This window comes from Plasmopara halstedii (genome assembly GCF_900000015.1).
Source record: "Plasmopara halstedii genome assembly, contig: Scaffold_816, whole genome shotgun sequence".
In the NCBI taxonomy this organism is placed as follows: Eukaryota; Oomycota; class Peronosporomycetes; order Peronosporales; family Peronosporaceae; genus Plasmopara; species Plasmopara halstedii.
Genome location: NW_020187732.1, coordinates 284,358 through 308,481, shown reverse-complemented (window position 1 = coordinate 308,481; position 24,124 = coordinate 284,358). Strand labels below are relative to the sequence as shown.

Here is a 24,124-nt window from a genome sequence, read left to right as displayed (position 1 = left end):
CCGTGGCTATCAGCAATCGCAAACGACCCTCGCGAAACGCTTTCATGGTTGTTTCGCGCTGCTCTTGAGCAATGTCACCATGCAGCACTTGGCACTCCGTCTTGATCTCGGGATGCACTGCAAGCTCATTACAATCTTTTTTTGTTTCAGCAAAGATTATTGTGCGTGAGTCCTTTTTGGCGTAGACACCAAGCAAGTTTGCGAGCAATGTCGGGCGTCCTTGCCAATGACATGGAATGGCAATATGTTGTACATCTGTGGATGCCTGATCATCCGAGTCTTTGACAAGATTCACGTACTCGGCTTTTTTCATGTACTTGTCAGCCACATCTTTCACCCACCTTGGAATCGTTGCAGAGAACAAAAGCATCTGACGCTTGCCTGTCCTCTCGTTCTGTACCATTTCCATAGCAGTGAAGACCTTCTGCACGTCCTCACGAAACCCCATTTCTAGCATAGTGTCAGCTTCATCAAGTATGAGGAACTCGCAATTGTGCAAACGCAAGTTACCACGGTCAATGTGGTCAATCACACGACCAGTTGTACCCACTAAAATATCTACACCGCTTCGAAATGCGTTGTTCTGTGACTGGTACGAGGCACCACCGTAAATGCACACCGTACTGAGTGATGGTCCCGTAAGTTCAAACTCCGAAGCCACTTGTTTAGCCAGCTCGCGAGTGGGAGCCATACAAATGACACGAGGAGCACGGCCACGAGCACGCGGGCGCTTATCCTTTAGCAAAAGCTCAATAACAGGCAGAGCAAAAGCCAGTGTTTTTCCCATACCCGTGCGTGCGCGACCCATGATGTCATTCCCATCCATAATTTTGTCAAATGTCATAGCTTGGATAGGAAAGAGAGTGTGAATACCTCGGGCCTTAAGATTCTTCTTGGTTTCATCGCAGATGCGAAAGCTATCAAGTGAAGGGTTCTCCTCGCCTCCAACGTGAGTAGCATTTTCGCTCTTCATTTTCTTAGCTAAAGGAACCTCCATCTCACTCTCACCCGTTTCATCAGCTAAATCCGTTTCGTCAGTCTCCAAGTCGCTTTCGCGGTGCCGCTTTTTGCTCTTTTTTTCCTTCTTCTCCTTCTTTTGCTTCTTCTCCTTCTTCTCCTTCTTCACCTTCTTCTCCTTTTTCAAACTCGAATGAGAGTTTTCATTCTTCCTTTCTCGCGCTTGTTCTTTAGCTATTTTTTTAGCCATCTTAGCAAGCTTTTTCGCAGCCTTCTCTTCCTTCGTTAGCTTAGGTTTCGTGTCGTTGAGCGACATGCTTGACCTGACGTCAAGAGATGCAGTGAGCTCCAATCAAGTTCGAGCCCAACCAGCAAACGATTGGTTGGAAACACCCGTGTGGTGTATTCCACACATTGAATGTAAAAGTGGTCCACCTACAACAAACAGTTGTGTATATTTGGTGTATTCTACTTTTTATCAACAGACCCCCCCATTCCTCATGGCGGACTTTTCGCTGAGTGATAGCTCGGCTACGTGGCCATCAGGAGGTGTCAACGATGGCAAGCGCCCGCCACTGCCCACGTCCTTTCGACCCGATAAACGTGGTCGCGCAGCTAATGATAGCTCTGCGTCCGTGGAAGTGAGCGGTCCAGCATCTTCCGGTGGACGATCTGGGATATCAACCGACGAATTGTCTCATTCAGCCAGCTGGAAGTCGTCAACATCGTCTACGGATGGTGCATCGGGTGATGTAAACACGGGAATTTACACACGCGTATATCTTAAAGTCAAGGCACCAAGTCGTTTGGGCGAGACAGTGCACTGCTCTGGCTCGTCCTTTATTATGGGACACTTTAATCCAAACGAGAGTATGACACTTGTCACGACGCCTGACGAATACCCATACTGGAGGACAGTCAAGCCCATGATATTGCCGCAAGGCGTACCGCATCAGTACATGTACGCGCTCTTTTCAGGTGGAGTTTTCAGCTCTTGGGAACAGATTGAACATGAGAGAGTATTAATCCCCGAAGGACGCGAAATGCTTGTAGTGGAGGAGTATGGAAACTACACTCAAGACATGGAGCTTCTTCCAACTGGCGAGCGCATCGAACGCTCACTGGTTTACGAGCGGCGAAGAGACGAAAGTTCTGCAAAGTTACAGGATAACGTGTTGAAAGACATTTCAGCTACTGTGGACGAAAATTTAAAAGGAATGGAAGCCACAGTGGCAGTTAGAGCTCTGGACGAGAAGGATATGGTAGACGCAAGATCTCCACACAGCAGCGTAGCAGGTTCACCCAGTCAAAGATTTCGTCAATCTATAAAGTTGCAGAGCCGATATAAACGATACATTCCATCCAGTTACCGTCCATCGCCAGATGCCATGCTGTTTTTAGTGTGTTACCATCTACCAGTCAAACTGACTAAATCGACGGATGATGGATCATGGACTGCTACTTGGAATCGTGACAGTTTAATTTCTAGAAGTGACAATAGTATTGCAGAAAGTGTGAATACGACGTGGATTGGATGTGTCACGTATCACGCGCGAAGCGACCTCGAGGAGCTTTCAGAGGATGACAAAACTGAAATTACAGCAATTTTGGCCGATATGAGCTGCATTCCAGTATTCATTGACCGCCAACTAGCTGCAAACCACCACGGTGGATACTGCAAGAGTAAATTATGGCCCATGTTTCACAATGTAGATATTTTGGACATTTACTATTCAATCTGGGACCGTGCCGAAGTAATTGAATGGAAAGAAGAACGTAATAATGGAGAGTGGTGGGATGCGTATCAGGAAGTAAACAGGTTGCTGGCAAAGCGAGTAGGTGAGCTATGCAAGGAGAATGATACGGTGTGGGTGCACGACTACCATTTACTATTGTTCCCGTCATACCTTGCGAATATGTGTGGGATCGCAAAACGCAAACGGCCGAATATGGTCTTCTTTTTGCACGTGCCATTCCCTACCTCTGAGGTCTTTCGCGAACTTTCTCATGGTACGCAATTGCTAGAAGGCGTGCTGGACGTAGATGTTGTTGGGTTCCACTCGTTTGATCATGCGCGTCACTTTCTAAATGCCTGCAAGCGGTTTTTAGGACTAACCTACCAATCTCGACGCGGTGGCAATCTTGGGGTGGACTATCATGGCCGTAATGTGGTCATTACAATAAGTCATGTGGGTATCGAAACGACGCTTATACGGAAAGTTCTAAATGATCCGGACGTGCAAGAAGCTGCTCGCAAATTGCGGGATAAGCACGCAGGCAAAGTACTTATCGCCGGTGTCGATGTTTGTCAAAGACTGAGTGGTATTCCACTTAAGATGCTGGCGTTTGAACAGTTTTTTAGCAACTGCCCGTCTTGGAAAGATAAGCTTGTTTTTGTAGAACGTGCGACATTGACGCAAACGAGATTGGGTGATCAAAACTACAGTAGCAACGAAATTAGCAAGTTGGTGAAGCGAATTACTAAGGCTCACGGCCCAGGGTGTATAGACTACGAGGAGTCGTCCTCACCACTTACGATAGAGGAACGTGTGGCGCTGTGGCTTGCCAGCGATATTTTGATGGTAACATCTATTCGCGAAGGACTGAACCTCAAACCACTCGAATTCGTGTTTGCAAAGGGTGTAAATTCGACTGATCGACCGGGCGTTGTCATTTTAAGCGAATTCTCAGCGTGCTGTTGTGTTCTAAACGGTGCTGTGCGCGTAAATCCGTGGAATATCACAGGGCTTGTGAACTCGTTGGACAACGCGTTGACAATGAGTAATGAAGAACGACTTGGTCGTCGTGCGAGAGATTTACCGTATATTACGAATCAGCCAGCCGCCAATTGGACAAAGCAAGTGCTGTCTGTTCTTCAAGAGGCAACAGAGAACTCAGCAGGAGACGAAGAACTCACAAATATGGAATACATGGACACAGAAATAGGCCGATCTCACGTTGTGCGAGTGGGAGATCGACTGGACTTCAAGCAACTGAACATTGACAAAGTCATCGAGGCCTATATGCAGTCCAATCGACGTATGTTTTTGCTTGGTTATGGCGGCACCGTTGTTGCTCGCGAAAACATTGCCATGTACGTTAAAAAGGATTTTACTGCCGTGACAGGTAAACGACCGTCTTCTACCATGATGGACGCTTTGAAGAATTTGTCTAGCGACTCACGCAATTCAATTTTTGTCGTGAGCGGCGTGACTAAAGCAACTCTAGCTGCGTCTCTTGGACACATTCCTGGCCTTGGTCTGGTGTCTGACAACGGCGCGTGGTACTCATGGGCGCAATCAACAGGCGGTGATGATACAGATGACGTGATGATGCAGGATAGTGGCAATTCCATCGAACGCCGCTGGCACCAACCCAATTTTAAGCTTGACTGGCGTCCAGTTCGAGAGGTGGTTGATCCGATTTTAAAAGTCTATTGTACACGTACAAATGGCAGCGTCCTACGATATGCACAACAAAGTATTGCATGGAATTTTCGCTCTACAGATCCGGAATGGGGACTGTTGCAAGCTAATTCATTGCAAAGTGACTTGGAAGAAGTTATCCGTGATCTTCCAGTTACTTTGATTCGTAAAAAAGGCTTGTTGGAAATCGTGCCTGAGGGGCTAAACAAGGGTATTGTGGCCCGTCAGATCTTAACGCAAGACGTGACGACTGGTCACAGTCATCCAGATTTTCTCTTTTGTATTGGAGACGACACGACAGATGAAAGCATGTTCAAGGCAATTTACGACTATTATGCAGAGCGCACCGAGGAGAGTGTGCACGGACGTACCGCTGGTACTTATGAGGATCACGTTACTGCTACGGACGATGGTCCACTTCACCACGTTTTCACATGCACAGTAGGCAAAAAACCCAGTAACGCACATTTGTATGTCAACAACGTGGACGAGGTCGAGCTGCTTTTCCAAGCACTGGGCAAAGCAACAGGCGAGGTGCGGTGATTCATCATGACTTTCAAGATTTGTCTTCTCATGGATTTTTGCTTTCAGAAATCCTCGGCGAAGTGGTAAGGATTCGAAGATGGTAGTAGCTAGCATCGTAAGAAATGCTTCATGTGAAACGCAAGCGTGACGAAAGAAGTAGAGCCCTAGATTTCGGTGGTAGTATTTGCAACGTATCTATCGTGTGGCAATTTACCGAGTTTCCATCAGCTGGTTCTTTCTCTTGAAACCTTGATGTGACTCGACTTATTAATCATAATTTAAATTGCCAGCTGAGCTCAGAAGGAAACGTGGTACATTATTACAATACGTCAGTCTACATGCGAAGTTACACTTAATTTCATTCATCACAATCGACAGCAAGCAAGCAGTTTTTTTCCCATCGTGTCTTATAATATGACGAGATATAACGTCCCTTCTCCCGCCAAGCTTTCCAGTCTGCCAGTTCTTCAGGCAATAAGTCGGGAACTAAATTGGTGCTCAGCGAATGATCAGACTCGGTATTGTGCAGAAACATTGCATCAGTAATCCCATCGTAGCTCAAACGGTAATTGCCGCGCACCACGGACATTTTGTGACCGGGGACGTTACTGAAGACTACACGCTCGCCGAAAGGAACTTTGCGCTTTAAAGAGCGACCAACGCCATCCTGGACGAATCCTCCTTCAGGCAACCCTGTAATATCCGCCAAAGTATTCAGGATATCATAGTGCTCTGCAACGTCTTCAATCTTTAGACCCGCGTACTTTCCAAGACGTCCCTCTGCAAGAATGAGGCCGGGTACTCGTGTGAGGGCTTCTTCGTCAGTGTAGATTATGTCATTTTCAGGGGATTGGCCATGATCGCCATAAATGACCACTATAGTGTCATTTAAGATACCCTTTCGATCCATGCGGTCCAGAAACTTTCCCAATTCCATGTCGGTAAAATATCGAGCTTCGAGATACCTCTGAAGTCTGGCTGAATTTTTTTCTCCCTTGTACAAGGAAGAAAAGTCAGGTTTCTTCGATTCTGTAAACCACTTTGGCACTGAATCGAAGGGCCAATGGGTGGTGATGGTACAATGCGTGATAAAAAGCGGCTTCTTTGGGTTACCTTTCTGCTCGCGTTCCTTTTGCGTGGCAATCTTGTTGACGAGTAAGTCCCCAAGAATTTTAAAACTCACGTCGTCATGAGCCCCCCAATGAAACCCTCGATGGGAGTTGCCTTTCCAGTCCTTGCTAGTGATATTTAGATTTTTTTTAGCCAGCTTCTTGATGTGATTGTAATTCCAAACTGAATCAAACCCGTGGGACGGAAGGAATTTATCCCAATTGTCATGGGCAATGGTTGATCCGGTTGTGAAAAAAGTTTCGTATCCCTTAGCTTTAAACAACTGAGGTAAGCCAGAAAGCTTTGTGCCCGGTTTGCCGTCAGTGAGACCAGTTCTTACGGCATTATCATACGGTATCTGCCCAAACAACACGCTCTCAATAGAGCGACTTGTAGGATTGCTCGTCCAAAAATTTCGAATAGCCACGCCACGCTTTGCCCACCTGTCAAAGTTCGGCGTAACGGTAAGATTAGTTTTCTTGAACAATTGAGAGGGGTCGTTTTGTCCGACAAAGTATCGTGAATCTCGAAAGCGAAAAGATTCAACGCTGATAAGAAGAACGTTCGGAGGACTGTCTTTCGATATTTCAACGTCAAACGCAAGCTCCCCACGATATCCTGTAGTAAGTCGGTAGAGGGTGTCGTTTCCAAACACCTCATATTTTTCGGTGGGGTGAATATAATTTTCTATCAGTGGCCGGTTGTTTGCATCAGCGAATGTAGAAAGTGCCTGGGGCGGCTGAAGAGCCTGCCCAAACAGCTCATTTAGCGTAACGTTAAGCGCCGAGAAAGCCATTAAAGGCGAGCACTCACAGCACACTACGACAAGACCTATTGACACGACAACGAGACAAACGAGGAAAGCCGAGATTTGAATCATCTCGTGAGCAGGATGTTTATTCATCAAACCGACATTTTGGTCTTGCGAAATCATGCCTTCTTCAAGAGGAATTTCATTGTATTCTGACCGATTGATGAAATTCCATGTAGTATTTCGTGTGACACCACTGGCAGGATTTGCCATCAGGTGTATCGGAGTCCAGGAACTGAGGTCCGTCCAACTCGCCATCGTTCTTACAAGCGCAAATATCGTAGCATTAATAAACAAAAAGGCAGCAACCACGTAACATCGATAAAGATCTTCGGGCGACATTGGAACTTGACTGAGATCCCGTCTTTCCCTTATTGCTGTACCCAAGAGTTCAAAAGTAAAGCGCATTTGTTGGTTTAGTATAAGTAACAAGTCGGCAGCAACAGGTGCAACTACAGCAACGAAGAGACTCCACGATACTGTGAACGTTGCAGAGTATGTGACAACTCGCACAATTCTTGAATTCATCTGAGGTTTTAATTGCGCGATGAAAGTGACCTTCAGCATGTCGAAGACATACAATGCACACACGAAGTAAGTCGTGCAGACAAAATCCTCGATGAATCCGAGACCCAATGCAGTAACCTTATAACTTGTGGTATAGTCTTGTGGACTCCCGTACATCATTGCCAATGTCTTGAGAGTAACGCATCGACTCGCAAAGAAGCAAAAGAGCATAAATGCGTACACGAAGAACCATCCAAACCATGGGCGATGAAATATTTTTTTGATCATCTGACGAGCTTGATTTGATGGACCTTTCTCTGATATCGAGCTGCGCTTCCAACAAACACCATCAGTAAGAACGGGAGGGTCTGAAAGTCGACGACCAGATATACACACATGCTCGGTAACCATGAGATAGAGAACTGAAAGCTGCAACTACAACACGTGGCAGAATAAACAGATTTACAAACTGGGTATAGCTCTATTGTATTTTCTGTTTCATCTAATAGTAATTGATGCGACTATCCCTCTTTCTTCTTTTCACACATTGGGTCGTCGTAATCTGCTATTCTATACTGTACTCGCCTTTTTTTCTGCTAGCCGAACATACGGTCTTAATGCTTTACATCTTTTGTTAATCCTTACACCAACATTTTATTTGAATGTTCTCGGTGATGGGTCTTCAAGTCGTTTGAACGGTATGTATTTCTTTGAGTTACATGCCGTACATAAAACATTGGATCCACAATGTGCGATAACGCTGGATGGTCGCGATAAGATCCTCACATCATCTTCTAATTGTCGTGTCGCAACCGATAGTGTCCAGTTGTAATGACCGATACCAGTTTCATGAAGGCGTTTTAGTCTTCAAATAGCGCTAAACAAGAAGAAAATGTCCTTATGACACGTGTGTTTATTGTGCAACGCTCTCGGCTCACATACAGAAGATCACTCAATTCCTAATGACTTAATATTCTTGAGCAACGAAAGCAGATTCTGTCCAAAGATGTGCTTTGAGTCGTTGAGAGAGCGAGTTCATGGCAGAAAAAACTCAAAATAGCTTTTACAGGAGCATATGGTGACGCCATTAACTGAATCTTCATGCTTTACAGTGCGTGAGCGTGGATTTGTTATTCTTCGCATAGGGCTGGCAGAAAATTCTGCGATTCCACTGTAGAGGGTTGAAGCGATTATGAATCGAGTAGTAGAAATGTCGGTACATACCCAGGTTTTCTGGTGAACAGAGCGACGAATTGATCGCTATTATAAATTTGACACTTTTATTACATGGTTATGGGCAACAGTATCATTAACACAATTACATTTCTCTTTCGTCATGTTGAAAGTATAGGCTCAACGTATGCATGTGAAGTCATCATCTTCAAATAAGATTCGAGGTTCACATTCTTACAATTGAAGCGTACTACAATTCTCACACTTGTAGTATCTCACAATTAAATTACATAGGGATGAAGTTCGTAGCGCGTTTGTACCGTGTAGTCAAAACGTAAGGCTCGACACTGAGCAATCTTCTTCTGTCCTCAAATGACCCTACAACCTAAACATCGAGATGCTTCCTTGAAGTATATTCAGGGTTCCACTACTGCAACGACCGACGACACCGGGAGAACTGATGCGTGACGCACATTCTGTGACTTATCCGAGGAGATGATATCCACCATGAGAAGCAACACTTCCGAGCAGTTGCTTTAAGTCATCAGTGATCGCTATGAGCCCTCCTTTATCATTCCATTACCACCACCAACGCCCCAAAATGTACTTCACTCGTTTCAAAATGCCCTGGTCGACTCTCGCGGCAGAAGCAATAATTGTAGCTCCTTTGAGTTACAAAAGCTGCCAACGTACTCACTAGTATAAGACGCAAAGTGTAAAAAGAGTACCACAACGATTAGTAGCTAGCCGACAAAGCAACATTGTTTGTAGTGCGCATACTAACTGACGCGAGATCAGTGCCCCTCTTCTTCCATCCTATATCCTCTGCGAGTCGTAAACTGCGCGTTTTATCCTCTCCATGCTCCTTGCAACGTCTGTTCAACAAAAATGGATTCCGTCCTGCGGCTGGTAGCAGACGTGACCAGGGACACCTGAATCAAAGACCTATTACAGGTCCACTGACGCTGTGATGCAAAATACCAGGATAGGAAGATGACAGCCTCACTGCATGTTTATGCTTGGAAATTGTTAAATATACGAAAGAATCGTTCCTGCCGAGGAGTATGTCAAATAGCCTTATTACAAGTTCAGTTCAGACATCGCACTTTGAGCAGTTCCTGGGTTAGATCGAGCATGAACTGGAGGTTACTTCCATGTCGACAGAGTTAAGATAAGCTTGAAGGCGTAGGAGATATCGGAGGATCAGTTGTCGTCTCCGTCCAAAGCAGTACTGCGTACGTTCAAATAACTTCCTAAGTCGGGCAGTATTGTAGAAAGTTTCGGTGCAGGTCAGGGCTCTCTATAATTTGTTTACACATCGCTTTGTTGCACAAGTGGTGAATGCTCAAAGTTTGTTACATCTGTTCGATGAAGAAATATGCTCTCTTTGAAAGTTATAGCACGGCTGTTGATCATGCCATACGACTTATGCTTTAAAACACCTACGTATTGTAAAATGGTGCTCGTGCGCCAAGTATATCGCGAAATTGTTCAGGATTATGCACGTAGGCACTACGTCCAAATATTCTGAGAAAGTCTGTGGATGGTTATAAGGTGCACGGCCGTGGAAGTCATGTTGATCAAAATAGTGCAATAACATACGCAGTCTACAAAAATGCCATCAAACGGTAGAACTTGAGTGCGATCGATAATTCTCGCTGGGCGACCTCGTTTTCTCGAGTGGTGCATGCACCTCAACTGCGCATGTGTTCCTCATTCCATGAAAATTTTGGTCGAATTCTTCATACTTGTTCTCTGCATTGTCTGCTTCCAGAAATTGAAATTCACAGATCCCAGCAGGACGCGTATATTGATGCCGTTATAAATGATTGTACGGACTTCTATTCTTCTAAGCCTCCTTTGCTTCTGTTCGTGATCGGGTACATGGTGATGTAGACCAAGAGATTATCGATGAAAATAAATAAATATCTAGGAAGACTGAGCTAGGGCGTTAGGCCATGCACTTTCAGTAAAAAATGTATTGACTCTTATTAAGTTGGAATAGAGAGCACGCACTACAGAAGAATTGTGCATTGACGTCGAGAAATGACTCATTGCTTAGATAACTGATGGCTTGGTTTCTGATAAAACTTGCTTATGCGTACGCTAGAACGACCCAGTCTTTTGTGTTAAAGCAATTTTGAGCATTGCTTACCTGAAGTGACTGATTCGATCTTGATGTTGTTTAGGCCAGCATGGGTTGCCTTAACTGTGTTGATCGTGAAATACGCGTCACAGCGCATTGCTTGCGATCGTAGCTAAAGCAAGTAATCATGCTAAAAGCTACCGGGGTGTAGAAGCTGGGAGCCTGCATCACATAGCACCTATATGGTGCTTTTTAAGTCAGTGACTTCAGCCTAACTTTGCCATTTCCATTAACGGGTATTTAGTAGAACCGATAACTTTTGGATATCGTCGAGAACCATACGCATACATCCAAAATCGATCATCCAGATGGATTATAGGGATGCAATGCTTTTCGTGGCCAAACTAAATTACGGTCCCTGCAACACAACATCACGGCGCTCTTCGTAAAATTTATTGCAATCATCGAAATAAACATCGTTTGCTCGATCGGTAGTCACGTCGATCACTATTTCCACAGCAATAGTGGCTGGCTGTGTTTATGACCAGACTCCCTGTTGTCGTGGCGACACGGTTACTGTGGTTGACGCTGCTTCCCCAGTGCAGGATGCACCGTGCCAGCTTTTACCGATGTGGAGGGAAAATCACTTTGAAGAGTGATAGTGCCAAATGATATGGCATAGATACTCACAGTACATGAATGAAGAAAACGTGGTCGGCCCCCTTTACGTAGCTTTCTGATCTAGAAACTCATTTAGAGTTGATTTTGAAAAATTTTAGAGATAAAGTCTACCTCATTTTTTCACAACAAAAATCGGTCTTCACAACTCAGTGTGGTTACTATCCTAAATCAGGCTTTAAGTAGTAATGCTTTGTAAGTGCGATTTGAAACATGGATATGTTGCAAGAATATTAGCTGTTTTTGGCTTTGAGAAATAGTTTAGACTAAGTCATAATTTGTGAATAAACGTGGTGATTCATATAATGACTTCACACAAACACACATTTGTGTCAAGCCAATAGCACATAAATACTTCAACACTAGTGCATCTTTACTATATTCGTAGTGAAGTAAGTAATTCATCATTGGTGCATACCCACATACTATTTCGACAATATTTACTTCTTGTTTATGCAGATCAAGGAAATTGGATATCGACGCCGACGTCAAATACAAAGTTTTCAAAGCATACTCTACTTGCCAATGTGTCGGAGGCGCCAACGAGATTCCATATTTTTAGAATTTCTTATCAAGCGTTGTCTTTGGGCAGAGTTTGCATAATTCAAAGCCAGAGTTTATTGACCTGGCTTATTTTCCAAAAGCGTTTACGAAAGTGACCGGCAGCAATTTGCACAGATGTGAAGCAAACTGTGCCCTATGGCACAGCTTTCAATAATATTCGAAAACGGATGTTAGATATAGTTGGGGTGCGATAAAAGCAGCGACCATGCAGGATTTTAGATGACGCCAATGAAAAAACGTTTTTACGTCCGAATCTCGCCAGCTAAACGTTGCAGGAACAGTTATCTGGTTCACAACAAATATCGTTTTGCCATTGAGTTGTCTCCCGTCAAATCGAGATGAAGTTGTTTGACTTAAAGTCTTTTCTGAGGTGTACAGACCATGCGTCACTGCGCACAACGACATTGTCGTCGATAAATTCTCAGAAAATGGCAAGGTATTTACTTTATGGGCGATAATATCTTCAGCGTCAAGCATAATCGATTGAATAGCGGATGAGCTTTCGCGTTCCGTAGATCATGTGTAAAATCATGTCACGATGAAGATGTTCGGATGAACAATGCTATCCGTACGACGTACAATAAAGAATGAACCTGTGCTGCGGTTTAAACTCGTTAAAGATAAGTTTTGAACTCACAAATCGCCTGATCTGATATGTTTCCAGCGTGTTTATACAACTATTTCTTATCTCAGTGCATGCCGCAATACAGCAGGAGTCGCTCGACGGACAGCTTGTGCAGCGAGGCTGCCGTGGCTCTTTGCTTAGAGGAAGCCAAGCTAGGGTCACCGAACATACATTTTATACAAGAACGAGTAGGAGTGTAGGGGATCGCAACCCGCTACGTCCAGATTACTTTAAACCCATTAACGAGGTAAAGACGCTCTTCCGCTCAGAATTGACACTGTGTTTAATTGTTTTGTTTGCACAGAGCCGCCAATATCTCAAACCTTAGCTTTTTTTGTCATTAAATAGTAAAACCTAATTTATATGCAGAACTACTGGCAGTCCTGCCACGTAGAGGATTCTTGTTACGTTGTAGCCACACCGTTGTGTCATTGCACCAACTTGTGAAATCCACAGCTTTGTACGGTCAAACCATCTTGTGTGACTCACCCTTTCATACAAGGGTACATGTAATCCTGTTACACTCTTCCCAAACAAATTGTGAATACCCATAATTAACACTTAACTGTCGCCTCATACGAGGCTCGCGTATTCGAGTGCAGAGAGCTGCCGTAGCTCTTTGCTGAGAGGAAGCTAAGCTAAGGTCACCGACCTTACGTTTTTTCCAAGAACCGCTACTTCTGAGTACTAAAGCCTTACCAAGGCAAACGAACACTTTTGTCCATAAACTAACATGTATTCCTACTGAAGCAAAAGACGCGATGACTCAATCGTTAGGCGTCTACGTAGTTGCCCCCCCCAGTAACGGAGTTACACGTGCCCTGGTGAAAAATGGCGGGTCGCACGATCTTGTGCGACCAAACAAAGATGTGAATTACACAGTAAGTATGATACACACAGTGGTGCGGCTACACCGTAACAAAAAGCCACCACGTGGCAGGAATGCCGTTAGTAATGCACATTAAATTATTAATTCGGTTTTGCTATAATAATTAGAAATTACTCTATTAATTAGAGGAACCTAAAGTTTTAGATATTGACGGCTCTGTCGCAAATAAAACAATTAGATATATTGAACAGAAGTATTCATTTGCCTTGGTAAGTCTTTAGTACTTAGAAGTAACGGATTGCGACTCACTACATTTGTACTGGTTCTTGGAAAGAACGTAAGGTTGGTGGCCTCAGCTTAGCTTCCTCTAAGCAACGAGCTACGGCAGCCCCGCTGCACTTGGTAGCACTCTTAGTCAATCTACGCCTGAGTCGTTATGACTGATCCTCTATGAGGATGGAGAAGTACTCCTTGTTGCTCCAGGGTATGCAGGACGGGCTTAATAAGCTGATGTTCCTGCGGGGCCCTGAGGGCGTGAAGCACCTCGTTGCGCAAGGGTCCGAGGCCGTAAGCGCGCACCTAAAGGCGTTCTCAAACTATATAAATGCTCTGCTAGAACACTTACAGCAGAAGCAGTCAGCGTCGACGGCGTCTATGACACCACTGCCGACGACAAATGATTATTTCTGACTCATGGGCACTAACGTGCGGTGCCTCGCTGCATTATCCTCCTGGAAGAAGCTGAAGCGTCAGCTTCTGCGAGTGTTCTCACCGCATGATCAGGCATATCACGTGCGATCACGTTTCCTTGCTGCCCGACAGGGTAAAGAAGAGTCGGTTGACTTTGTCGAAGAGTTATGAACTCTCGTGGACAGCAAATGCTCTCGTCGAGGCGGTCGCAGTGATCGTCTTTATGCAGGGCTTCCGCACTGGTGTGGACAGAAAGGAAGTATTCCGTGTGCATCCGTCTTCTTTTGAAGAAGCGGGGAATGTGGTATTGATGCCGAATTCAACCTTAAGTCCGCACGACATGGTTGAAATGCACAATTGCATAGCTCGTTGAGCGGGAATGAGTTGATGGCCCCCAGCTGTGCTGAGAGAGAGGGCAGAGCCACGAGCTGCTGGGCAGCGTGCAAATACCCGACAGTGATTTGTCTGTGGAGACAAACCTCACCCTCGGACGGGTTGTCCCTTGCGCAAGGCGCGTAAAGCTTCGTCGAAGCGACGTCCCGCTTTTAACCAAACTGGTTTGACGGGAAACGAGACCACCCGTAGGTGCGGGGCACCCTACTGGGGAAGGACTGAGATCATTTAAGCCTGGTCGCAAAGGCGACCGTGAAGGGCTTTGATAAGCCACGGAAAATCTTTATCAATTCTGGTGCGTCGGGCAATCACGCTCGACACTCCACGATAGAAGGAGGTCAGCTGCATGCTGAAGTGCTGGAAGCGCGGTTGAGTGACACCGTCACTGTTCGCTTAGCGATGGGGACTTGTGTCACTGTGACGATGTTCCCTGTGGACCTCGGTGTCAAGTCCCTTGACTTCGATAGCGTTGAACGCTGTCTAGGCTTAGACTTGGATGAAAAATATTACCTTATCCTTGGTATGGTATGGTTGGAACACCATGAGCCATAATTTTATTAATTAGTGGTCAAAGACCTTGGTCGCTACGCGCACGTCTCCTGGTGGAGCTTTGGTAAGTCATGCCTAGAAAGCAGATGCGCTATTGGCGCGGGCACTGGAACGGAGCGGTCAATGTGCTAGATATCGGAGTATCCGAATTGTTCAACACCGAAGGTGTATTGGACAAGAGTCTCGAACGTGGCTTGCGGGCTGAACGTGGAGTGGCACGTGACCCACTGAGCGCTTTTCAAGTATTTGAGTAGTCGCTGCCATGGTGTCAAATGAGTGGCCAATGACGCGTCGGAAAGGTTCTGTGCTAGAAAATTTGCTGCCAAGAATGGCATGGTTGGTCAAGGGCCGAGGCATGAATGACGAGAGCACGTGGAATGGTACGTCAATTACTGATCACTGCTGACGTTACGAAGCAGTTGCTGCGTACCATGAATGGCATGGTCGGACGAGGTCTGAGGCATTGAGAGCGAGACCCTTGTGACGCGCGAGGAGTGGCTCGTTATCCACCGGAAGATTACTGCGGAAACAGCAGCTCTTCGTCATATGTTGTTAATAACATCAAGGCTCCGATGGGGCAGAGTGTGGGGACACTGGACGACGCTGAGTGCGTGTTTCCACTGGTCTCGATGAGACGTAAAACCTCTATAGAGAGGATACGGCGAAGCTGTATGATATCTGCAAGACGCAGGGCGACGACTCTTACCCAGTGTGTGTCGACCATAGACAACAGTATGACAGGAGTGAAAGACGCCGACGTCACCCTCGAGGCTATTTCTGTGGTGGATGCTCTTCTTGAGCTGTACGAGATGTCCTTTAAAGACCTTGAAAACAGGCAATTTAGTCGAGGTGGTCATTATAAGACCGAACGAGGAGATTAACTCGTCGTCGCTTCTGGATAAAGCTGTCCTAGAATACGAAGAAGGTGCTGATTGCACGAAGTAGATCGTCGATTCGGGAGGATCCTTCAAATACGTATTATCCTTTGATAAAGGAATTACAAGGCGTCGTCTCCAGAAATCCGCCGTCGGTCCTACCTCTGGACCAAGGTGTGCGTCGTGAGATCGACCCGATTTCAGGAAACAAATTCTGCGAAAAACTCCAATAGCCTCTGCCCAAGTAGTAGTGTGACGCCATTAACGTGCGAAGTACGAGGCAGGAATGACGGGTGAGATCAAGTCTCCTTATTCGACACCCACGTTTTGTGTCCGTAAGCCGAACGGCATGTGGCGTATCGTTCACGCTAACAAAAGGCTACGAGCTGCCACCATTCTGGCACAAACACCAATTTCTGGAAAGGATGTCCTCCAGAACAATATGGGTGGCTGTACAAATTACAGCGCACTCAACTAAGTCGATGGCTATTACCATTTGCTCATTAGAGCAAGTGATATTCCGCTGACAGCGGTGAGTACTTCGAGTGGGATACTCTGGGAGTGGCTGATGATGCCCCAAAGGCTGTCAAATGCTCCAACAACATTTAGTCGTAGTTGTGCAGGCCCCATCGGTTGTATGAACAGGAATACTTCGACGACATCTTCGTCCACTGCCGTGCGGGGCACGGGAGGACAGGTGTGGAAAACCGCTTCGTCCATTTGAGAGCGGTGCTCGAGTGCATGCGCACGAATACACTGTATGTTAATGCCGATCAGAGCATCTTTGGCGCTGCAGAAATCCCCATTCAGGGTGCGCCATTGGTAGGCGTGGCCTTCCAGCGGATCTTGCATAGGCTAAGGCTATTGTGGACTGTCCGGTTCCAAAAATCAAAAGGACTTGCGCAAATGACTTGGTCTCGCCAACTACTCGCACAAATATAGCGCAAATTATGTGGAATTGGCACGGCCATTGTCTAAATTTAAGAAGGATAAGGAATATTGTTGGGACGCCGAACATCAGGAGGCTTTTGACAGGGTCAAAGACAGCCTCCATTATGCACCAATATTGGTGTTGCCAGATTCCGATCGTCCTTTTAGTGTCGTTATGACGCTTCGAACTTTGCCATCGGCTGTGCACTACTGCAAGCAGACGTTGAGGGGCGAGATCGGGTGAACGCGTTTGAATTCCGCCAGCTTAAGGCTGCGGAGGGGAACTACCCAGTCCTCGACAAGCAATTACTTGCAAGAAAGTATGCACTTGTCGAGTTCAGGGTGCAGCTGCTTGGATCTATGTCATTTGTGATCTACACAGATCATGCGTCATAATGCACTTCGACTCAGTCGCCTCACTTCTCGCAGAGGATGGCCACATTCTTCGCAGAATATATCGTCGTGGTGAATTATAATCCAGGAACGTAAAATTCTCGAGCTCATCGTTGCCGCGCAAGCCGGATCATGAGCTTGCTCATGTCGCGACGGTGACGTCGTCAGTGACGGATTTAATCCGCGCCGCATACGCGGGTGATAGTATGTGTGTAGTGCTGCTACAGGCACTCGGGATCAAGGAGTTTAGAAACTCGGACTAGAAACTGTCGGCGCGATGGAGCGCATGGTTGCACCGATATTCGTTGAGTAACGACTTGCTGTATTATAGCACTGATCAACGGATACGCCACGAATTGTGGTTCCTCACGATGAGAAATTGAAATATCGTATATTTCTATAAGGCCCACGACACTCTTCTTAGCGGTCATCTCGGTCGTGAGACGACGTATAGCTCGGTGAGTTGGCACTACTAGTGGCCCAAGCTGTACAAGTGGACGAGCACATATGTGCACACGTGTGAGACGCGTCAGAGGCTTCGAATGCGGTGGCGCCGCTGGTCAGTTTACCGGTACCCTCCGGCTGTAAGCAGTCCTTGAGTATGCACTTTGTGTTTGGCCTGCCGAAGGACTCGGCTGGTAACACGGGTGTGGTGGTCTCTGTGAACCATTTGAGCAAGATGGTTCATACCCGCTGACGCCGTCATCCCCATGGATCAGGGCTTGGTGGGGGAGGAAAAGCCAAACGGCTATCTGATGTCAGCCTCACCATGCGTAAAGAAGTCAAAGACTTCATGTCTTCTGAACTGAGTGTCTTACGATATGTTCGCGATGTGATGGCTGAGTGCTACGACATGCAGAAGGAATATGCAGATGGAAAAGGAAGAAAAAATGCTGAAAACATTAAGGTCGAAGACCTGGTTTTATCAAACGCTAAAAACTATCCAACACATCGCAAAACATATAGACGAGCCTTTAGCACATCTTTCTGTAGCTTGTTTTGTTTTTCAATCTCGATGTGAAAATCTTCATTTCATACAATTACACAAAAGACAACAAAATCTGATCGATTGTCCTCAGCTCTTTTGAGTCTCTGTCAAAATGCTGAAGTCGTATTTTCTCTCATTTTTTACATAACGTTATCTGAGTCGGCATCAGGGACCAGTAGCTCCACACAAATGTCACAATTGCGGTGAAGTCTCACTCATCAGGAACTTGATAATCAGCTTTTTCGTTAGCACTAATAAAACTTGCGTGGATTTCGCCAACTTTAGCTGAGGTGTGAACACCATTACCCGGTAGTGAAAACTGCAAGTTAGCGGCTCTCGTCTGATCTAACTTCGTTCGTGCTGCGAGCGTGCTAAAATGTGTTACTTTGTATGATCGTCGGGATAAGGTTCATTAGCAGTTCGTAATCTGAATTTGCGCATCTGTTTAGGCCAATTAACATCAACATCAACATCAACCAACTAGTATGCGCGCAGCACGTCAGATATCAGTCCATAACAGTTTACTGGACACGTTGAAATACGAGTCACAATCCTGAAAGGCGTTAAGCATTCCACCGGTATCCACTGCTATCGGGCAGTCAAGGTCTTTCCACCGGATGATTTTTGACACAGTATACGCGGTTTCCTCTTTGCTAGTCAATCTCAGTCATGAACTTTTTATCTAAAGGTGTAAAGGTGATGGCTACGGTCTTGTGAACGTTTACTGATGCTGAGCCCAACCATAGAGCCAACAAACATACTGGAGTGGCTCAAGCAGGCTTAGCCCGGGCTTGGATATCCTTCTGGCCCATAACATTTGGTTGGATTTTTTCTAATTTTTTTAATTTCGAACATTCAGCCTTAATTTTTTATCATTCGGAACGCGGACTTAAGGGCTCTTTCAGGTTGGTTTTGCTGTGGACATTGTAGACGTCAGGTCTAAATTACATGACTTGAAGAGTTTTCTCAGGTTTGACCAAAAAAATTTGTACTGTACGTTCACAAATACAGAGTTGATTTTTTTCTATCAACCCTTTGCTTGATAACGTAAATTTCCAATGCATGATCTTGTGGAGAAAAATACTTTTCAAGCTATGTCTGAATCATATCAGACTTGCTTAATTACGTTCAGAGATGTTTTCGAATACAATGAAGTGTCAAAGTTAGCTCATTTTAGCACTTCTGCAGGCAATGGGTGGTTACATAATAATTAACTACTCATCTAATGATTCACACCTTACTAGTACAAAAAGAGCAAGAACTGAGTTATGCTTGACATACCTTTCCTTTTCGTGTGCTCTTCCATGAAACGCCCAATTCGACGTTTTTTTATTGCTTTTACAGCTCAACCATACATTATCAGTAAGCTAGAAATACGTCTGGCCGTTGCGGTGGGCACATTCCCACGTCCACGATGGCCCGCTCAATCTACTTCATTTAGCCTTTTCACTTCAAGATCTGCATCCTTGTCACGCCAACTTTGATTCTCCACTTGTCGCGATGAAGTCTGTTGCTTTTCTATCACTGGTGACGCTGACCGCGAGTGTAGTCGCAGATACCAAATCAACCACATTTCCAGGTCGCTGTGAGACGACCAAAGACTGTTTAACATATGGATCTAACTACGCTTGTATCTCCGTTGATACAAGTGTTGCGGGACTGGAGCGACTAAGTATGTGCATTCCGGGTGCTCAAGTGTGTAGTGGTCGCATCGCTGGTCTCTGTCCAACTTTTACAACTTGGCCATCAAAGTATCGCGTCATTCAGCCAATTTGCGCCTTCGTCGAGGTCGATAATTGTGACGAGATGTATAACGTGACTATAAGTTCTCATGCTGGAAGTAATGGCACTGTCGATGATGACACTGATGTATCTATTAGCTCTGCTAATGGTACTGGTACGGTTCAATGTTACCAACGGAACTTTACAGTCAATAACGACTATGTCGTGGTGAATGGCATTTATCAGTGTCTTGACAAGGCCAAATTTGTCAATCAAAACGGTGGTCACATCAAGAACATTACCGACACGGTAGTCGAGCAATGCGGATGGAATGTTACAACCCATACACTTTGCAGCGGCCAAGGAACTTGTTCGCCTCTTGTAGATTTTGCTCAGGATTATGAGTGCAAATGTAACGCTGGCTACAATTCTTCCGATCATTGCTTTGCGGTGGTTTCAAATGAATGTAGCAGTGTTGCGCAATGCGGAACTAAAGGAATGTGCAGTTTTGAGAAAGGAACCACAACTGGTGAGTGCGCTTGTGAAGTTGGGGCGAAGGGCAACCAATGTTTGCAGTGTGATGCTTCAGCTAGCTCTGAAGTTGTGTGCAATGGACACGGAACATGTGGTACTAACGGCAGATGCTCGTGCTCTCAAGGCTACAACGGAACTTTCTGCGGTGATTCAACAGGTAGCAAGACTTCGTCTACTTCCCCATCGGAGGCGACGTCTGTGGGAATGGCTACGATAACCGTTATTGCTGCAGGTCTGTTTATGGCTACTATTATATAGAGTTCGTAATATAGAATAATTTGATGAGAAACGATAGTAATTACTCAATTTACGGTATTGTATACAAGCACAAGTCTTAACATAGTGATTTTTCAAAACAATAATTGGCAGCAGCTTGCACATCTCCTTTCTTTTTCTGCAATGCCTCGACTGCAAGCTCACGTGGAAAGCCCACATCGAGTAGCTGTTGCACCCGTTTTGACCTCCGAAATCGAATCACAAGGGGACGTGTTTGAGCTTTGATCACTTTCAGAGCTCGATCGACCTGGTAATGCTGAAGCGGATGGCCGTTCGCCTGCAGTACAGTGTCAAAAAGACCGATTTGACCACATTTCTCGGCACTGAATAAGCCACCATTGGCCCCGCGTGGAAAGCTGGTCACGCACAACTCGTTGTCTATCTTCTGTAAGTACAATCCAAGCAGTAGTGCCTCGCCAAAGCGCACATCGTATTCATCTTCACCTAATGGCGCGTTCATAGAGATGGAGCGGGGACACATAGCGATAGCCGCTGAAACGGGTGTAATGTTTTGTGATATGGAGCTACGACGACTCAGTTCTTCCAGCTCAACATCGATATTATATTCCAACTCGGTTATCGCATGTGTTCCCCGTCCACTTGACAATGTCGCTAGTTCTTCATCAACTCTGTCCAGTTCTCCATCATCTTGTCGCCGTGAAGATGGCATATCATTATCCGAGGATTCTTCTCTGATCGACGGTGGCATCATGTCACCCGGCTGAGAACTGATAGACAAGCTTTTTTGACGCTCATCACTCAGTGAGCCATCATTTACAAATATACCTACAGACGAGTCTTTTCGGTGATCAGGCAGCTCGTAAAACAGCAATACCGGCTGAAATCGGCCCTTCAAACACTCAGATACGACATTACTCCAACAACCCATCTCAAGTACCCGCGAATCATCGAAAAGCAACCACATCTTGTGGGCCGTGCTATAAAATACAGCTACATAATGGCGCCCGTAGTAGCAAACAAACCCTCGCAAGCGGTACGTGGTACGCAAGCCACCATTCTTGAATCGAATTACCGGTCCCGCAGCATCAAAGCATTTGGCCAAATCTACACGGGTGCCAATATTTTCCATCACCCCCTGCACCTGTTCTTTCGTTGCACTCTGCGTGGCCCAAAGGATGGAAACTGCAAACACCATGGGAAAACGGTGGATCACCCGCTCCTTCCCAAGCTTACCATTACAGCCCACTTCCTCACACTTTGATGCTACATCTGTCTCTTGAGCTGTCAGCCGACGGAACATGTGTTCCGTCGATTCGTACTTGCAGGCATACAAGTCGCTCGCATATGTAGAATATACAAGGTTTGAGTACAAATTATACGGTGAGCTGTGGCTGCACTTTCCACATACATAGCGATCGTAAATCTGGTGTGAAAAGACCAAATGCGGGATACTATTATCATCAAAAACAGCTTGCGGCTTCTCTTCAGACGTTTCAGCACTTACGAGCCGAACTAGCGACTTAACCATCATCGTTGTCTTTTGTGTCTCTTCAGTTTCTGTTGCGTCTGTCTGCTGATGCATCAGATTCAATAAAGCTAGCAGTGTTTCCTCGGCATCGTACATCGCTCCTTCCTGAAAATTCTTGTCCGCCGCGTATAGCACACTCAAACCCTTACGAATAGCGCGTGAATGAAGCACTCCACTCGAAGTATCATCATATTCCATCAGCATCGATTTGAGTGCTCGTAACACATTTGATTCGACTGAGCGCGACTCATCTTTTACCTCCACATGCAGCAAGAAATGCCGCATAGATGTCAAGTGCCAAAAACTTTGAATGACTACATTCAAAAAACAATTATTCTCGCCCGATGCATTTAATAGCCCACGATGCACTGATGCTCCTTTGACCCACAAATTCGCTTCTTTTTTGCTAGTAACAAATAACGCGGCAGCATCTGATGGTGACTCCGAGCTCTGATCAGTTTCACCGAGCGAAGGTGTTGACTGAGTGCTTGACGGTAACTCTTCCTCCCCACGACTCGTCAGGACTCTGAGATGATGAATCCAGTCACTAGATGAAGTCGCAGTCATTCCATCAATCTCCAATACCTTGTCTGCATGATCATCTACCTGCTTTACGCTCACTAAAAAAGCAAAGCGGCGGCCATCCCAAGGTGCGACACCAAGTACCTTGTAACATCGCATCGGCTTGACTAGGCCAGACTGTAAATCATCTGTACTGGGCTGAAATTTGAACGTACTGAGCTGCCTTGTATCACTAGTCAAGATGCAATAGCGCATATGCCTTGGACGTACGTTCACCATACTTCGTGTCTTTAAATTAAGCCATCCACGGTGTATTACATCGCCAAAGGCAGACTTGAGAGGACCATTGTCGCTGGACAGCGGAGTGGGTTCAAGCACGGGAGGCTGCATGACCAACCGCTTTGACTTGATCATCACATACACCAAAATCACAGAGACAAAATGTTATAGACTTATATAAGTACATGTTCGGAGAATCATTTACCGTGGAGGAAGAGGGTAGTGAGGTGGGGGCTTAGGCAGAGAAGTTGCCCTAAGTGCCGTCCCGTCGTTAAACGTGTTTTACAATTCAAAGTGAGTTCTGATTGGTGAAAATATATAAACTAACTGACTCAGCACAACAACCCTATCCGTGCTAACGACAGTGCTGGAACAAGTTGTGATAGCCGTAAAGCCAGTCACGTACTTTTTGTCCAATGCTAGCACAGTGAAGATTTTGCAGGAATGCTCAATCAATTCATGACTACAGTGGATCAAGATTGCGGATACTGCGCCGCAGATTCAATTGACTACGTTCGTGTGGCTGGATTAAAAAAAACAACGTTAAGAAACTTGACTAGCGTAGAAGCTGCAGACAATGCTATGACGTACCGAGTGCCGCTTTCTTCTATGTGTGGAATGACTGTCATATCTTCGCCTCTTGAACGAATCAACACTGTTACGTCCAGCCCGTCGAGGCTGAAGATTGTTATTGTCAGCATCATATTCTTCGTCTGTGTCACCTACAGGATCGTTTTCGATACTAGCATCAGACAAGTCTTCCTCACAATCACTCTCAGCTGAGATTTTAACAAGATCTTCTCCTTCTAAACCATCAAGTTTTGCGTAATTGACTAGTTGACGATTGCGCAGCGAACGTCGGCCCAAATCTTTCGCCTTTTCAGATGAATCAAATAATTCAGTGCAAGCAAGGTCATGTTGCCAGCGCTCCTTTCTTTTATTCTTCTCTTGTTGACGAAAAAGCTTCTTAAGGGCACCGCGAGACAACACTTGCCATAACTGCAGCTCCGCCGAATTTACAGAAAGCGATAATTGCTGAACTAGCACTTCAATCGATTCAAGATCGTTGCAAACTGTTTCCCAATCTGTCCCGCCTTCTATCAAACAACGACACACCCATACGGCTGCGTTGGACACCGTCGCGGCGTCTTCCAAAAGAAAGTAGCAACGACCTGCAGCATCCATTCCAATTTG

The 24,124-nt window shown here is 45.7% G+C and overlaps 5 protein-coding genes across 5 annotated transcripts in view; 2 read left to right on the top strand and 3 right to left on the bottom strand.

Moving 5' to 3' along the window:
• Positions 1 to 997, bottom strand: part of PHALS_14017 (dead deah box rna) — a gene marked incomplete at both ends in the record, with an annotated part of 2,128 nt that extends 1,131 nt beyond the window's left edge. Inside the window, one exon of the mRNA XM_024729745.1 lies at positions 25 to 997. Within this exon, the coding sequence (XP_024580092.1) occupies positions 25 to 997 (973 nt within the window). The remainder of the gene's footprint in view (positions 1 to 24) is intronic.
• A 274-nt stretch (positions 998 to 1,271) lies between these two features.
• Positions 1,272 to 4,925, top strand: PHALS_14016 (trehalose-phosphatase; the record flags this gene model as incomplete). The annotated part of the gene is made up of 1 exon (XM_024729744.1): positions 1,272 to 4,925. One exon carries the CDS (start codon positions 1,272 to 1,274, stop codon positions 4,923 to 4,925), a length of 3,654 nt encoding a protein of 1,217 aa, XP_024580091.1.
• A 340-nt stretch (positions 4,926 to 5,265) lies between these two features.
• Positions 5,266 to 7,746, bottom strand: PHALS_14015 (sulfatase-like protein; the record flags this gene model as incomplete). The annotated part of the gene is made up of 3 exons (XM_024729743.1): positions 5,266 to 7,386; positions 7,511 to 7,663; positions 7,732 to 7,746. The coding sequence occupies 3 exons, from the start codon at positions 7,744 to 7,746 to the stop codon at positions 5,266 to 5,268; spliced, it is 2,289 nt and encodes a 762-aa protein (XP_024580090.1).
• An 11,862-nt stretch (positions 7,747 to 19,608) lies between these two features.
• PHALS_14014 (uncharacterized protein) lies at positions 19,609 to 20,581 on the top strand (the record flags this gene model as incomplete). The annotated part of the gene is made up of 3 exons (XM_024729742.1): positions 19,609 to 20,139; positions 20,216 to 20,359; positions 20,420 to 20,581. 3 exons carry the CDS (start codon positions 19,609 to 19,611, stop codon positions 20,579 to 20,581), a joined length of 837 nt encoding a protein of 278 aa, XP_024580089.1.
• A 117-nt stretch (positions 20,582 to 20,698) lies between these two features.
• PHALS_14013 (inactive ubiquitin carboxylterminal hydrolase putati) lies at positions 20,699 to 24,115 on the bottom strand (the record flags this gene model as incomplete). The annotated part of the gene is made up of 6 exons (XM_024729741.1): positions 20,699 to 22,849; positions 22,922 to 23,056; positions 23,136 to 23,164; positions 23,263 to 23,349; positions 23,420 to 23,453; positions 23,522 to 24,115. The coding sequence occupies 6 exons, from the start codon at positions 24,113 to 24,115 to the stop codon at positions 20,699 to 20,701; spliced, it is 3,030 nt and encodes a 1,009-aa protein (XP_024580088.1).
• Positions 24,116 to 24,124: the final 9 nt, after the last annotated feature.